Here is a 14,000-nt window from a genome sequence, read left to right as displayed (position 1 = left end):
AATCTACGTGGCGAGACTTAATAACAGGGCAGTGCCTCTTTTTACCCAGAAGTCCGATCCCCCTGGACCTGCGTTTAAATCGACCGCTACTACGAACGATGGTCTTCCTTGATCCCCACTTCTTTGGGGGTAATAATAACAGGGACATGTGTAGAGTCCTGTGCAGAGAAATCGAAAGAAAGTATGTAATTACTTGAATTAATTAGAAAATGGTAATTTCAAACGAAAATTCTTTTTATCAATGTGGCGAACAATTTTTTTCGAATAATTTTTATATCGTCGTCATCGTTGTTACCTCTAGTTCTTTTTTTAAGCTCTTCCGCGGGTCGGAAGTGAATCACCGGCATGTTGCAAACAAGTTGCATAGGGGACGGTTCGACGAGGACACTGTTCCTCTTGTCCCAGCCAGCGCCTTCCAGAAAGATAGAGCGTATGTACACGCCGTCCTGTAATGGAATGTACACACGGTTAGAAGCATGCACACACGCCGCCACTTTCCTAGCGATATCACTACGATAAATTTTTTATCCCATCTATTTTTCCGCGATAGATTTCCTCTTTCATCGAAGGAACGCTCAAATGGCGACCGAAAATCAGAATAATTAAATTGATTTTCCGCATGTTTGATGTATTTTGCTTATGTTCTTTTTGATTTTTAAAATTTCTTTTCAAAGTTTAAAATATGAAGTCGATTAAAGTTAGGACGGATATAACAAGATGTATTTAATATGAAATTACCATCGGTGGTTCGATTATGGCCGACTCGTCAATGGTAAAAACACTGAATTCCCAGGACAGGGAATCGATAGAGACGTTCCAGAGCCTGGCGGATGTCTGCAATACAGCGGTAAGGAAGCCGGTTGGGAACGTAAATGCGGCCAGCCAGAACAGCAGCGGCGGATGAGTAGTTCGAGCCCATTCATTGAAGTGTTCCACCCTGCTGACTAAATCCCTTGTCCAAGCACCCAACAGTTTCAACGACGGATACGTTGTCAGCCAAATCGAAGGGACTCGACCTTCGTGTACACAGGTAAAGATTTCCTCAAGGTTTGATGACATCAACACCAAACCTTGGATTGCGAGTTGAAGATCTTTCAAGCTACTGCGAGTTTTTTGCAGCAGAATGTTGTAACGTTGTATTTCTTGAAGCAACACTACATCCAATGGTGATTTTTTTGGACCTATTAATTTCTGAGCTGTTTCGTAATCGATGTCGTTTGGTATTCTCGATAGTATGTCCATGGTTAAATGAGTAACCTTAAGAAATGAGAAGTTGATGTTGATTTTTATGTCTGTTAAATTTTTTATAGCGGAACGAAATTTGAGTTATTGCTCGATCTAGTTTGTAGACCTCCAGTAACAATTAGTGACAGAGCTGCTATGTTTTATTTTATTTTATTTCTAGCAGTAAAAATTCTAGCGAATCTAGTAAAAGAAATGCTATGTAAACTGTTTGTTCCTAGAGAGTTTAGCTAATTGAAATTTTCTATTGTCAGTTTTTACAAACCTTTTCCTCCTTAGTAGTTTCTTCTTTGGCAACTGTCTGGACCTGAAGTCCCATCAGAGTCTCGAACATATTTCTGGTTTCCATGATTAAACAGGTGATGTCTGCGTTCGGGTGTTGACCGAACGCTTCCGGTTTGTCGATGGTCGGTAGGACCGTGATGAAATCGTGATAGGATGCCAACGAACCATCCCTCGGTATGTAATAGGTTGGTAGCGATGATAAACGATAATAGGGCACAGTCAGGGCCTCCTCGGTGAAATATTGTTGAATGTACGTCATTAGCAAACGACGGTCCCAGTCGTCGGTCACGTGTCCACCGTAACAAACACCTGCTATGAGATACTTCAATGATTCCCATGGTGTCACTGGGTATTCATCAAGATACACTTGCAAGAGATTTTCCGACACCTATGTTTAAAACGAAAAATAAATCGCACAGCTACTATTTTCCACCTTATAATTTTTCTCATATTATATCTTGTTTCTATATATCATTATAATTGAATTTAAAAAACATTCGAATAAAATTATTTTATTGTTTTGATGTTTAGTTGTAGGAAATAGAATCAGATCGATATTTTGGTCGTAGTTCTTAATTGCAAATTACACGCGTTTTTAGATTGAATTTTTATTTCATTATCATGATCTGGTTAAGAAGTTTTAACGATCAAGTCTATATTTGTATATTATTGAACAAAGTACTTATACAATGGACTTAAAATCAAAGTGATGTAAGACAAGATTTTGGGAATTTCAAAAGTATCAAATTATTTTATAAAAACTGGCAGTGGACCGATTTACGCTATTATAATTTTAGGCTCTCCATACTGGATTAACTCTTATAGAACGGCGATTTAATAAATAAAATTGTCAAGTAATTTCAAAAACAGAAACGTCTGTAACTAAGAAATCGAACAAATGAGGAAAATCAGATTTTAGTAACAGTGTTAGTAGAATATTTCAATCTTGTCGATGGTCCAATCGCGAACCAGTCGGTGAAATTACCACGAAGTCGGAGTCGTTGAAGCTGTAGATGACATTCCAGCCCAATTGCTGGAACTTTTTACGCTCGAGGAGAATCGCGTGGAAGAATACCAGGGCGAACAGAAGCTTCTTGTATTTGGACTTTGCTTGGCACAATTCGAACTGGGTCTCGGTTATTAAGCTGTAAAGTCGTTTCATGTTTGCCTTTAAACCTTTCGGTGGTTCCGTGGTCATCTTTATACCCGCCTGCAGGATCGATATAGGAAATTGGGGACTTGGGCTCGAGCTAAGCCACAATCTGCAATCGATTCGAGACACTTTCATTATCAACTCAAGCGACACTTGCGATCAAACGCGAACCTGAATTGCGGGTGTATTATGGTTTTACTGGCCCCTAAAGTCTCCACAATCTTGTCCAATTTCGGCATCCAGCTTAGCGATAAGTGGCAATTCGCTAGGAACACCCAAGCCCCCTCTTTTGCACCTACTTCTATCATTCTGCAAGTAGATTTTTGTGAAATTTTTTATTATTAAATAATACTATTATTAAATTTAGTATTAAAATTGATATTGTTACTAAGTTTAAAGTATAAAACTTGTATCAAAGAAAACAAAGTGGAAATTATGTAAGAAATGAGTCTTCTTCTATATATTCATGCTTTATAGAATTCTATTTCTTATGAATACGATAGTTAAATTCCTATTATTCTTGAAATATAGTATCGTTCGATTAATTCGGATTTTTTTTCAAGTACATTAATCTACAGAATGACACGTTCCTTAAAAGTCTAAAATTTTACTTTCTTTGTATAAAACCGACCTAGTGGCAATGGGTGCCTGTCCCTGACCCAGAGACAGAGTCATAAAGTGGTTAGTCATTTCCTGGCTGTCGACTAGTTGCATTAGGGTGCTCGTAGGATCTACGCCGGGCGAGAGGACGAATATAAGCGGAGTCTGTGCTACGGAATCGTCGAGCACTGCCTTCAGGTCGAGTACCGGTGGCTCGACGAACCTTTGACCGAGATTTAGCACGATGAAGTTCGCGATACAGAAGGAAATTCTGTCAGGACGGCAGCTACGTATTACTAGCATCTTCTGAAACACGTTGCAATTCGTTTCCCACTCTGCTACTAGGGGTGTGTTTTCTGGTTCCGTGTTAACGTACCTAAATATTATTTGATTTTTATTTTATAAAAATAGTAAATTTTTAAATGGTGACTTTTAGACGATTTACCAATCATGTGGTTTCGTATTAATATACCTAAATATTATTCAATTTATAAAATTATTATAACATTTTATAATATTAAATAAAATTATAATTAATATTTCACAAAAATAATAAATCGGACTGTTTGATATAACAATTTACAGGAAACGCACCAATTATGCCAATCTCGTGGGAACTGTTCAAACGAAGAAACAATTCCATGAAATCCAGCCAGCTTATCGAGTTCTGTGATATTATCCCAAGTTTCATCGGGCAACCAACCAATCGGCTTATCCGGCTGATTTTCCCTGTCCAGAACGATTCCACCACGCAGCAAGAACGCATATTCGTTAGGAATCACCTTATCTTGTGCGTCCAAGATTTTCATACACATGTTAAAGGAAAAGAGTAATTTGTGTTGTTCGAAGAGACCTCGACACGTGTTCCTGATTCAACGAGAGTTGTCTTTGAGTGGTAATAGCGCAATATGAAATCAACATTTTTATACATGAATTTATTTCATCGTTTTGATTTTTGCGATCGAACCTATGAACGTTACTCACATATTTCGTGACATTCTGTATAGGGCTATACGTACTTGTACAATGCGTAAGTGTGATATTCGTTTAGATTCTCGATTCTTTCAGGGAGCTTTATACTTTTCGCACTCTTGTCGATCGATAGCATAAACAAGGTAATATATGCGTCCAAGGCGAATTGGTACATCGGATCAATAAAACTCATGTCGTTCAAGACGAAGAAGAGGATCGCGGCACGATGTGCACAGGACCTGTATTCTTCTCTGGCGAGGTCTATCTCCTTCTCTGTTTGTTCAGACACTATCAACGATTCCTCGATAGAGGTCGAGGTCGCCTTTGACGATTGCAGCGTGCTCAGTAAATCCAGGTCGTCCAGTAGAGTGTCTCCGGCCACGTTCAGTAGACTGTATGAAATCACGGCACACATAAATACCATATGCTTCCTTAACTCTTTGGAAGTTGTGAAATCTTTTTATGTCCTTAGATAGATATATCGTAAAAGTTGCTGACAAAGAACAGCTGTCGTATGAAGACCACAAAGACGGTCGTAATATCCTGTTACACTGTTAATTCTGATCATTGTGGTTAGATCTATCCGAAATTCTGTAATTGAAACATATCTCGTTAAAAATGAGCAAGTGTTTGGTAATGCTTCTCAATAGTATCATGTATCCATTCGCAAAGATCGATGCTGCGATATAAAGATATAGATTTAAAAACATTTTTTCAAGTATACCGTGATCTTTGACCCAACTGTTAGTTCCGCAACTTCCACAGGGTTAACTCTCGTGTTACGTGCGCTTTATTTCCATCGTATTATTATCATGTTGCAGAAGAAGGGATCAAAAGAAGCAAAGGATATCTTACTGGAGTATTTTGTCTTCGAGTTCTTTGAGAGTTCGTTTATTGGACGAGATCGTGAAGACCAGATTGTCCTTCTGTTCTTCGAGCTGCGGCTTCTCTTTTCTGACCACGATTCCCAAGAGCTGGTCTTCCAGTCCTGCGCACAGGATAATAAGGTTCTAGACTTTGTCTCCTCTGGCTACCTCTCCCTCTACCGTCCTCTCGATCTAGTTCGCCTCCCGTTTATCCTTCTCTCTGTGTCCATCTTTTTCGCTCTCTATTATCTACCCTTTTCCAACTGACGCACGATAAGACAATTAGTTACCCTGTTCCTTAATGGCGAAGTTGCATAACGTCGTTTTAGTGGATATCTCCGGGGCGTAATGGGGGTTCGCGAGTTTCGTCGTGATGAAGAGCCGGAACTTGTCGTGGTAGCTGATCATCTTTTCGTTGAACTTGATCATCATCTGGTTCTCTGCACAGTCAGAGAACACGTACTGTAGATGGACGCGATTTAGCGTTGGAAAGTAATGTTTACACGTTTCGAGTGCCAAAATATGCAATTGGAGAGGCCTTTAGAGCGATAAGGACTTTCAATTCGGAATTATCTCTTCCTGTTGCTCTCTAAAGTATACGTTTTAATTTTTGACGATTATACAGCAATTTTCATTAATACGGAAGCTGTTATTAATTTATTAAGAAAAAAGTAATAGGGATTAATATCATATATACGGATTTAATAAAAGGTTATAAACAGAATATTTATTTGTAAATTATCATTGCAGAATTTAAATCTTCTCTATAAGACGAAAACGATCCTGAATACAGCCATTATACACAGAGCGCAGCGTTTTTATTGAATTTACGTTTAACTGCACTAACTGACAATGAGTCTTTGATGCTTCTTCCATTTGAATTGCTATTGAACTTCAATAATTTCATGATACTTTTACATACCTATTTTCACTACTGCTCGTTCAAGGATCGGGTTCAATACCGGATCGATCGTTTCACCGATATTTTCTAGTAGAACTGGTTTACCATATTGGATCGCGTATTCTAATACTCTGACGAAGTCTGGTTGGCCGAAATCGATCACTTTTAGAGACTACGAGAAGATCGAAGAGATTTCGCTTAAGAATGTTTGTGTAATTAAGATTTTTTTGTAATTTGTTTGTTTCCTGGATTGGATCGCAGATGCTTACGTTCTTGGCCTCCATATTTTTCAGCCATTTCACTGCTTGGCATTGTGGATCGATTACTAATGGCCACCTTGTACCTCTGACCACAATGATGCCGTTCTCAGTACTAAAATCATCGGATGGTAATCCTTGCATGTTCCAGTCTCTGATGACCGCAGGATCGGCCAGAAATTGTTTCACATCGAGCTGGGGTGACGTTGGAACCTCTTTTTCTTGCACCTTCGAGTTCGTTTGCGGACACCATTGGAAATTAGAGAACAAAAACATCGATACTTTTTTTTTATTAAATTTTATATCACTGCCGACTACTTTGCAATCATCCTTCTGGAAGAATGATAGTCATATCTAAATAAAATTTTATATTAAAAGAGCTGGTATGGTTATTTTCACAACTGCACGGCAACATATATGATACACAATATCTAACCATCTTGGATTTAAACGGACGCGGAAGGTTTTCTGTCCTCTTGGACACATTCGCGAATTATGACGATTACTTTCGACCATTACGATGGAATCACTTAACTCACCTCTTTCATCCAGATGCTTATCAGTTCCTCTCTGTAATTGGATACGAACGGGCCCAAATAGGACACAAAGGCGGTGGATATTAGGCAATCACCTGGCAGCCAGTCAAAGAACTCGGCTAGCGAAGCAACCGTGTTCTCCCATCGAATTCGCTCGCCTGAGAGACCGTCGACTAGCATCGCGGCTCGCTCCAGTTTCAACTTCAGTAGTTCCGCCTGAAAACACGCGGAACTGAAAGTAGAATCGAGTCAGTATAGTTGAAATTTAGTCGTTGGCTGGTTCGCGAAATAAGACCACCAGATCAGCTGTGATCGTTCGAGTACACCCTATCGATTCGTCTTTCGTTATGGAATTCTGGTCAGAGCTGAAAGAGCCGCGGAGTTATTTCGTTGGAAAATATATTTAAAATAGGATCGAAGAAGTACATTGAATTCTTACCGAATTAGAAAGAAATAGAGTAGCGCGAATGAAACTTAAAGCAGATATATAATATTACAAAGCTTTCATTTTGCCAGTCAACGTTTAACTACGATACGACTCGTTATCGCAAGATATCGAAAGAAATTTTGAACCGCGAAAGAGCCGCAAACATGTAAGACAAATATCAGTGGAGGGACTTTCTCGGGTCAGGACCAAAAAGTAATTCGAAAATTCGCGCTGAACGCAGTTTGTGCAAATACGCAATGCTGATGATATCTGGTCCTTAAATAGCGAGCAAACGAAACTTTCTGCCAAAGCGCAAATCCGTGCAAATAAAACTATATGGGAGAGGCACAGCCGAGGCCACTAGATGTTCATGTAGTTTCAGTTTCGAGATGGGGATTCAAATCGAGACGATTATTCAGCTACTCGCCAGCTTAATTAACTCTTCTTTCTCCTTCATCTTCGCGTCGTACATCTCCTGCAATTTCTTCAGTTTCTCTTGCAATCTCTGCAACTGTTGCATCGCTTCTTCTAACGCTTGTTCCTTCTCTTTGAGAGATTTCAACGCAGCCTGCAATTTTTCCCTCTTCGGTGCTACGATTCTGCGATTTCAATAGCGTATTCTTATCTAGCCTATCGCAATTTCTTTCATTTCCTTCGAACTGAGAATAGAAGAAGGAACTCTGTGTTTTAGAGCCTCTTCTGTTTCCGCGCTTCTCAACCTCTTTGCAAATGCGTGCTATTTACGAGGACATCAAAACGCGCATATACGATCATATCAAGTAATCCAAACCAAACAAAGTATGTTCGATTTTAATAAATTGCTGCTCCACGAAAGATAGAAAATTTTATTCATCGTGAATTTCCCGTATGTTCTCCGAAATATATCTACCTATTATCAGCTAGCCTTCACGATACGCGTATCACTAGTTGAGAGCCGCTGTTCTATTCCCATTCGAAATATTAATCTTCAAGAGAGATAGATTACCTGTAAAGTTTCCCATATTCTTCCATGGCGATGACCCATATGCAGAGTGATTTGGCTGCCACAGACACCAAACCTACTTTTTCTGGCTCAAATTCCGGGTTTGACGTGTACCTGCTAATTTGTCGAAGTGTCCTGTCGGAGATGTTGTCTTTGTCGAAATCTCGCAGCTAAAAATTAATACGCAGACGCAGAATATTCCGTGAAATTTTGTTTGGAATAGAAAGAGTAGGAAGAGGATCGTTGGTCTGTGTGCTTTTCCTTACCGTGTTGAGGAAGTTCACGTCGGCTAGTTGACGCTTCGACTCCGTCCAACTCGGTTCCGAGGTTTTCAGTATCATCACCGCCTCCATTACCATCTCCACTTTCGGCGGCGGACGCGTGAAAGATCTTATCTCCGCGATATCCTTCTTGCTCAGCGCGTCCAGGGCCTGTGTTACGGATAACAACTGATAGGATGAGATACGAGACCAGTATCGTACCGATAAATTCGACTATACATATGGATGAATACGATTTTGAAGGCAGAACTCGTACGTATTGTGATAAGGGATTCGAATGGGAACAATCGAAATTTTACTTTGTACAGCGTGTACAACAGCCGGCGAAATTATTCTTACTACAGTTTAATTACTACATTTGACTAATATATGTTTGGAAATTCCATTTCTAATCGAATTGAAGTTTCCAATTTTCCCTCAACTAGTTGAAATACTGTTATACGGGTCACGATCGATGATCGATCGAACGACAAAGCCGAGAGCTGCGTCGCCGCCATACATCCTCCAGGATTTTTCTTAACAAAGCAGTCCATGGAACGAATTTATGTAACACGTCCGGTGTTACTGTCGTCTATAAAACGTACCGACGAACTTTGGCGAGAAACTTTTTCGGACGGCGTGCATAAAACGCGAAGTTGAAGGAACCGAGCGGTCGTCGCGAGCAGGGAAAAGTCGGACGCGAGGGCTGCAAATAATAAGGACGTATACCGGGGTCCGCCATCGAATTCACCATTTTACCGAATATTCGAGGCGTAACACCGTTCGATTCACGGCGAAGTAGCGCGCTGCTTAATCACCAGTAGCAAACGAACCAGAACGATATTACCGAGACGATAGAAGAATTAATGTTGGGGAAGGTACCTTCATGGCCTCGTTCAGAGCTGGTTCAACAGTTGCGAGATCAGCTCGAGCGATTTCTTCGAGCTTTTTGCACTCCTTTTGTTCTTCACCGATCCGCTGCGAACGCGCGGCCACTGTCTTCTGTGTCTCGTCCGCGTCGCGACGCTGATTCACTATTAAATCACGTGATAATTGGAACAAAGACGGATTTCCCAGCTTTAAGTATATTCTGGCTATTTTAAATATTTTAAGTGATAGAATTTTTATTATTAAATCAAAATATATATAGTGTTAAGGTTTTATGTTTCTGAAAGGAAGATTAGCACGAGTGAATTATTACGTAGATCAAGATCACGCGAATTTTCCTTGGATCGATCTAATTGCACTTAATGACGATACATCAGCGTTGAGAGGATGACACGTACCGATCGTTACCAGAAATTCTTCGCATTCCCTGGTAGATTTATGAACCTGCTCCTGTGTGACTTCCAGTTCCGTAGCCATTTCGTTCACTTTAACGCGGGTATCGTCGATCTTCGAGAGACCGTTGCGAAGTTTGTTCGCCTGGATCGCCAAGTCCTTTCTCTTCTCCGCCAGCATTCTGAAACCGAGGGTCATCCAACTGACATGACGTGTCGTTTACCTTGCTGCCTTCCGTTTTCAAGTTATTTTCCATTTTTATACAAGTTTTATTAAATCACGCGCATCTTTAAAAAATATTTTTAAACAATTGCGACGAGAAGAAGAATATTTCAAATAATATCTACGCGTGTTTACTACGCAGAAAATTACAGAACTTTACCAATATTATTACAAAGATTTTTGTGGTCTCACTTTGCAAGGAGATTCGTGAATTTTTCAACGAAAACCCTTGTTAAAGAGATTTTGTTGGCTAGCGTGGCAGAGACTCACGTTTTATAGCCAGCAACTAGTTCGAGGAAATTCACTGGTGTCACGTAATTGTAACGCTTCATCTCAGCAGCCATTCTGCTGGAAAACTCTGACACGGTCTTATGGATCAGAGAGAAAATAGCCGCGATTCCATCCCGCATTCGCTCTTGAAGCGGTGGCAAAGGAATCGCTGTCGCCGATTGTCGAAGTTCCTGTAGAACATTTTGGTTTTACGATGTAAGCTCTAACATTGATCGTACAATTCATCAAATTTCCATTTAACCTCATAACTATGCTCATATGCTTAATATGCCTAAAAAACCATACGATACCAAGGAACAACATACAAATAAATAAAGGAAAAAGAGCGAGGACAGAAAGACAGAATCTTTAAAGCGAAATGTTTAAAAATAAATATAATGTCTAAAATAATTAATAATAAATAATGTTTAAAAATAAATATACAAATAATTTGACAAATATTTAACTTGAAAGAGACTTGAAAATTACCAAGCAAGCAAACTACGAGTAGTAGATAAGAACAAAGAGTAAAAGAAATCTGGGATTCCTGTCGCCGGTGTTCCATGCTCGAACACTCGAAGGAGGATACATGATCGAGGCATATTCAAAAATATTAAGCGCCTGGTTGCCGGAAACGCTTGGAAGATTGCATTTCGGAAGGAAGTTTGCCAGACGGGGCGAGGGTGAGTTGTCGAGAGGAAAATAATCGGATTCCACGAAATGGAGAGGACGTGAATGTGGTTCACCCTTCCTTCTCTCTTTCTCTTTAGAGGCGGTGTCTCGATTCCGGAGAAATCGGAATCGAATGGAATCGATCGGCCGGAAAGGAGCGGTAGAAGGCGCAGTCGAAGACCAACCGCTTTATTTTCGCCGGTGATAGTGAGCGTCAGATTGAGATTCATGAGGAACTTGTTGCCAACTTCGAGGAGGGCTTCCCTTGGCCATTCCAGGAACCAATCGATGGTCGTGCAGTTGATCAGGCTCGGGTACTGGCGTAATCTGTTTCTGAACGCGTCTCCGATCGGGCTCATGCATACCACCAAGTGCATATTGGCACGCGCCCGCTCGATCAACAACGAATAGATCGCTTCTGTCGTTGGTACTCGTCCAGCACGTATTACTTCCTTTGTCAGTTTCTTTTTAATCTATCGTACAGAAGGGCAGGAAGAATTTATGCATGTACAAGTCTTTCGATTCGTTTTAGATCCATAATCAAGAATTTCATTATGGAAAATAGATATCGCAAATGAAATTCGATAGGAAGGAACAGGAAGTGGATGAAATTTGGTATCGGCAGGAAACGTACTTCTTCTATCTCATCACTCTTGTAGAGATTGGCCACTTCTCCCGTGCTCAGTATACTGTTTATTACTTCTAGAAATTGCTCCTCGGTCACTTGCGTGTCGTTGAAGAGGAACGTCGTGGGTTTCTCTTCCACGCCTGTTTTTGAGTATAGGACCTTCAGGTCTTCGCGAAATTCGGGTAATTTGTAGTTTTTTGTAACGCAGATCTGGAAGGTGGTCAGTTCGCATATGTAGCTCGCGATTCGGGATAAAGATTGTCTTCCGCTTCCGCCGATCCCTATTAGCAGCATGTTACCACGGGGCTGTCGAAGGATATTTCATATCATTTTCTATCGTGATAATTTCATTGTTATCCTTTATTTTTGAAAATAATCATTCGTATCACGAATTTAATCAAATCGATTTCCACGTGATCTAATGCATTTTTCTAATTAGCTTAACTAGTTTTATTATTCTAGATTTATAAGAATCGTTACTGACTTGAGAGATCACGCGAACTATACGGCAGATGTGTTCAATCGCGTCATGGAAAAGAACTAAATTCATGCGAACAACGCCACTGGAAGCGTTATATTCGTCCATTTGATTCTCTATATAAGTCCTTACGGCAGTAAGGTTCGTAAGGTCCTCGTATATGTCCCAAACGTTCATGAAACTACCTGCGAGTGTCGTGGATTAAGTCTGGATTAGATTCGAGTTACATTCGAATAAACTGACTTAGGTTTAACCCAAGTTAGACCTGGATTACACGGAGCTAGGGTTAAATAGTGGCCAGATTAAGTTTAACTTAGGAATACTTCGGTATCTTTCTTCAGAATCCATTAAGGATCACACCGCATTAACGCAATATTTCATTTGCAACTTTTTTTTTACAATTAATTTACATTCAAGAATCAAGTTCTATTTTTTAACATTGTGACTGTGAGAGGAAATTCTAAGGATTCGTTTAATACCTCTCTCGTTAAGTAAACTATCGTTTGGCCCTTGATGGGTCAATTCAACTTACCAAATAAGGGACATCGTTTTTCGGGGCAGATATTCTGGAAAGTCAATTCAAAGTGTTTCCCAAGTTGTTCGCCAATTTGATCTACGAACCATTCTCTGTCTCTGAAGAAGAAAAAGATTCGTTTCTGCGAGAAAGTGTTTGGGAAGATTTTTTGAGATTCGCTTACTTTTCGTCGATCAATCGATCGGAGAAGACTCTGAACGTCTCATGCACCCATAGACGAAGGAAGGTTTGCCTGGAAAATTGGTAATCCTTATGACTTCGTAGCAGACCTTGGAAAACCTGTTTGGCAAAAATATCGAAGGTTGAGTCACCGAGAAAATACAGGTTCCAAAGTAACGCTTCTACCTTCGATATGTCCCTTAGATTGAACAGATAGTGTATCTTCGCTGGCGTAGGCAACATCTTGCTGATCACTTTGTTATACAAGCCGATGGTGGAAAGTGTTATTTCGTTGGCTGATTAAGAGGAACACTCTTTGTTTAATTCCTTACTCACGATAGTTTTAAATTAAAAATGGAACATCTTTTTCAATAAGGACATCATAAGACGAAAGGATACGTCTACTAACATATTCCCTTCACTTCCGCATGGAATTCACCAAAATGTTGATTCAACATCGACCCATATATTCTGATGATTTGCTTCTCGACTGGGAACGTCATATTAATTACATTAAACTTTGTCAACAAGCGATTCGTAATAACGTTCCGACCTCCACCGGGGGGACCCATGGCCGCCATTAATTGTAATTTCTGTATAAATTTCTGTGTTTGTTTCTCTCGATCGTACCTTGACACATTCCTCAAATAATATTATGTAATGAAATATTATGAGCTCAATTGTTAAAATTAACGAGATTGTACCAGAAACCGTATCCTATCCACTGCCGAATTAATTCCAATGGCGGCTGTGAACCGTATATCTCTTTCATAGGCATGTTAAAGTCGTCCATAAAGGTGATCAGAGTTTTACCGCCTGCAGGAATGTACACACGTGTGGTGCGTTTCTCGAGTCTGCTCTCAATTGTGTCCTAAAACGCGCGAAACTTCGCCAACTTGTTCCGATGCAAATACATCGTTTGCATTCCTTAACGAGCGAATCTTTCGTAGGAAATCGCGGGTTCACCTGTACGTTCTTCGAAGTCGTCTGGGCGGACATGTTCAGAGTCAGCACGCTGTATTTCTCCTCGTCTAGGAAGTTTAATACCGACTGGAGTATCGACGTCTTTCCTGTGCCTACGGGACCTACTATAAGAACTGGGAATTGGTTCTTTAGCAGCGAGTTCACGATGAACTCGTATCGAACTGTGTCTACGGTCGGCACTACTATCTTGTAGAACGGCATCCTGGTATGTCGAATTATTCATAGTTATTTTATTCGTTTTACTTTAATATCTTTATTTCGAAAAATATACGGTGATTTTAATTTTCTTT

General features: G+C 40.1%; 1 protein-coding gene across 1 annotated transcript in view; it reads right to left on the bottom strand.

The window, feature by feature from the left end:
• Positions 1–3: 3 nt before the first annotated feature.
• The window catches only part of kl-2 (dynein heavy chain 2, axonemal kl-2), a 39,354-nt gene continuing 25,357 nt past the window's right edge, over positions 4–14,000 (bottom strand). Inside the window, exons 36-64 of the mRNA XM_069122671.1 lie at positions 13,693–13,912; positions 13,431–13,597; positions 13,136–13,356; positions 12,913–13,022; positions 12,731–12,846; positions 12,565–12,665; positions 12,039–12,217; positions 11,561–11,860; positions 11,112–11,399; positions 10,255–10,445; positions 9,768–9,943; positions 9,364–9,515; positions 8,488–8,652; positions 8,225–8,391; positions 7,667–7,838; positions 6,816–7,028; positions 6,289–6,504; positions 6,041–6,191; positions 5,409–5,558; positions 5,108–5,240; positions 4,300–4,644; positions 3,875–4,147; positions 3,312–3,656; positions 2,852–2,989; positions 2,513–2,789; positions 1,508–1,915; positions 739–1,257; positions 296–446; positions 4–158 (exon numbers count right to left, since the gene is read on the bottom strand). Of these exons, the coding sequence (XP_068978772.1) occupies positions 4–158; positions 296–446; positions 739–1,257; positions 1,508–1,915; positions 2,513–2,789; positions 2,852–2,989; positions 3,312–3,656; positions 3,875–4,147; positions 4,300–4,644; positions 5,108–5,240; positions 5,409–5,558; positions 6,041–6,191; positions 6,289–6,504; positions 6,816–7,028; positions 7,667–7,838; positions 8,225–8,391; positions 8,488–8,652; positions 9,364–9,515; positions 9,768–9,943; positions 10,255–10,445; positions 11,112–11,399; positions 11,561–11,860; positions 12,039–12,217; positions 12,565–12,665; positions 12,731–12,846; positions 12,913–13,022; positions 13,136–13,356; positions 13,431–13,597; positions 13,693–13,912 (6,199 nt within the window). The remainder of the gene's footprint in view (positions 159–295; positions 447–738; positions 1,258–1,507; positions 1,916–2,512; positions 2,790–2,851; positions 2,990–3,311; positions 3,657–3,874; positions 4,148–4,299; positions 4,645–5,107; positions 5,241–5,408; positions 5,559–6,040; positions 6,192–6,288; positions 6,505–6,815; positions 7,029–7,666; positions 7,839–8,224; positions 8,392–8,487; positions 8,653–9,363; positions 9,516–9,767; positions 9,944–10,254; positions 10,446–11,111; positions 11,400–11,560; positions 11,861–12,038; positions 12,218–12,564; positions 12,666–12,730; positions 12,847–12,912; positions 13,023–13,135; positions 13,357–13,430; positions 13,598–13,692; positions 13,913–14,000) is intronic.

Source organism: Bombus flavifrons, chromosome 10 (genome assembly GCF_040668555.2).
Source record: "Bombus flavifrons isolate JBK064 chromosome 10, iyBomFlav1_principal, whole genome shotgun sequence".
Classification (NCBI taxonomy): Eukaryota; Metazoa; Arthropoda; class Insecta; order Hymenoptera; family Apidae; genus Bombus; species Bombus flavifrons.
This window is presented reverse-complemented; position numbering and strand designations above follow the sequence as displayed.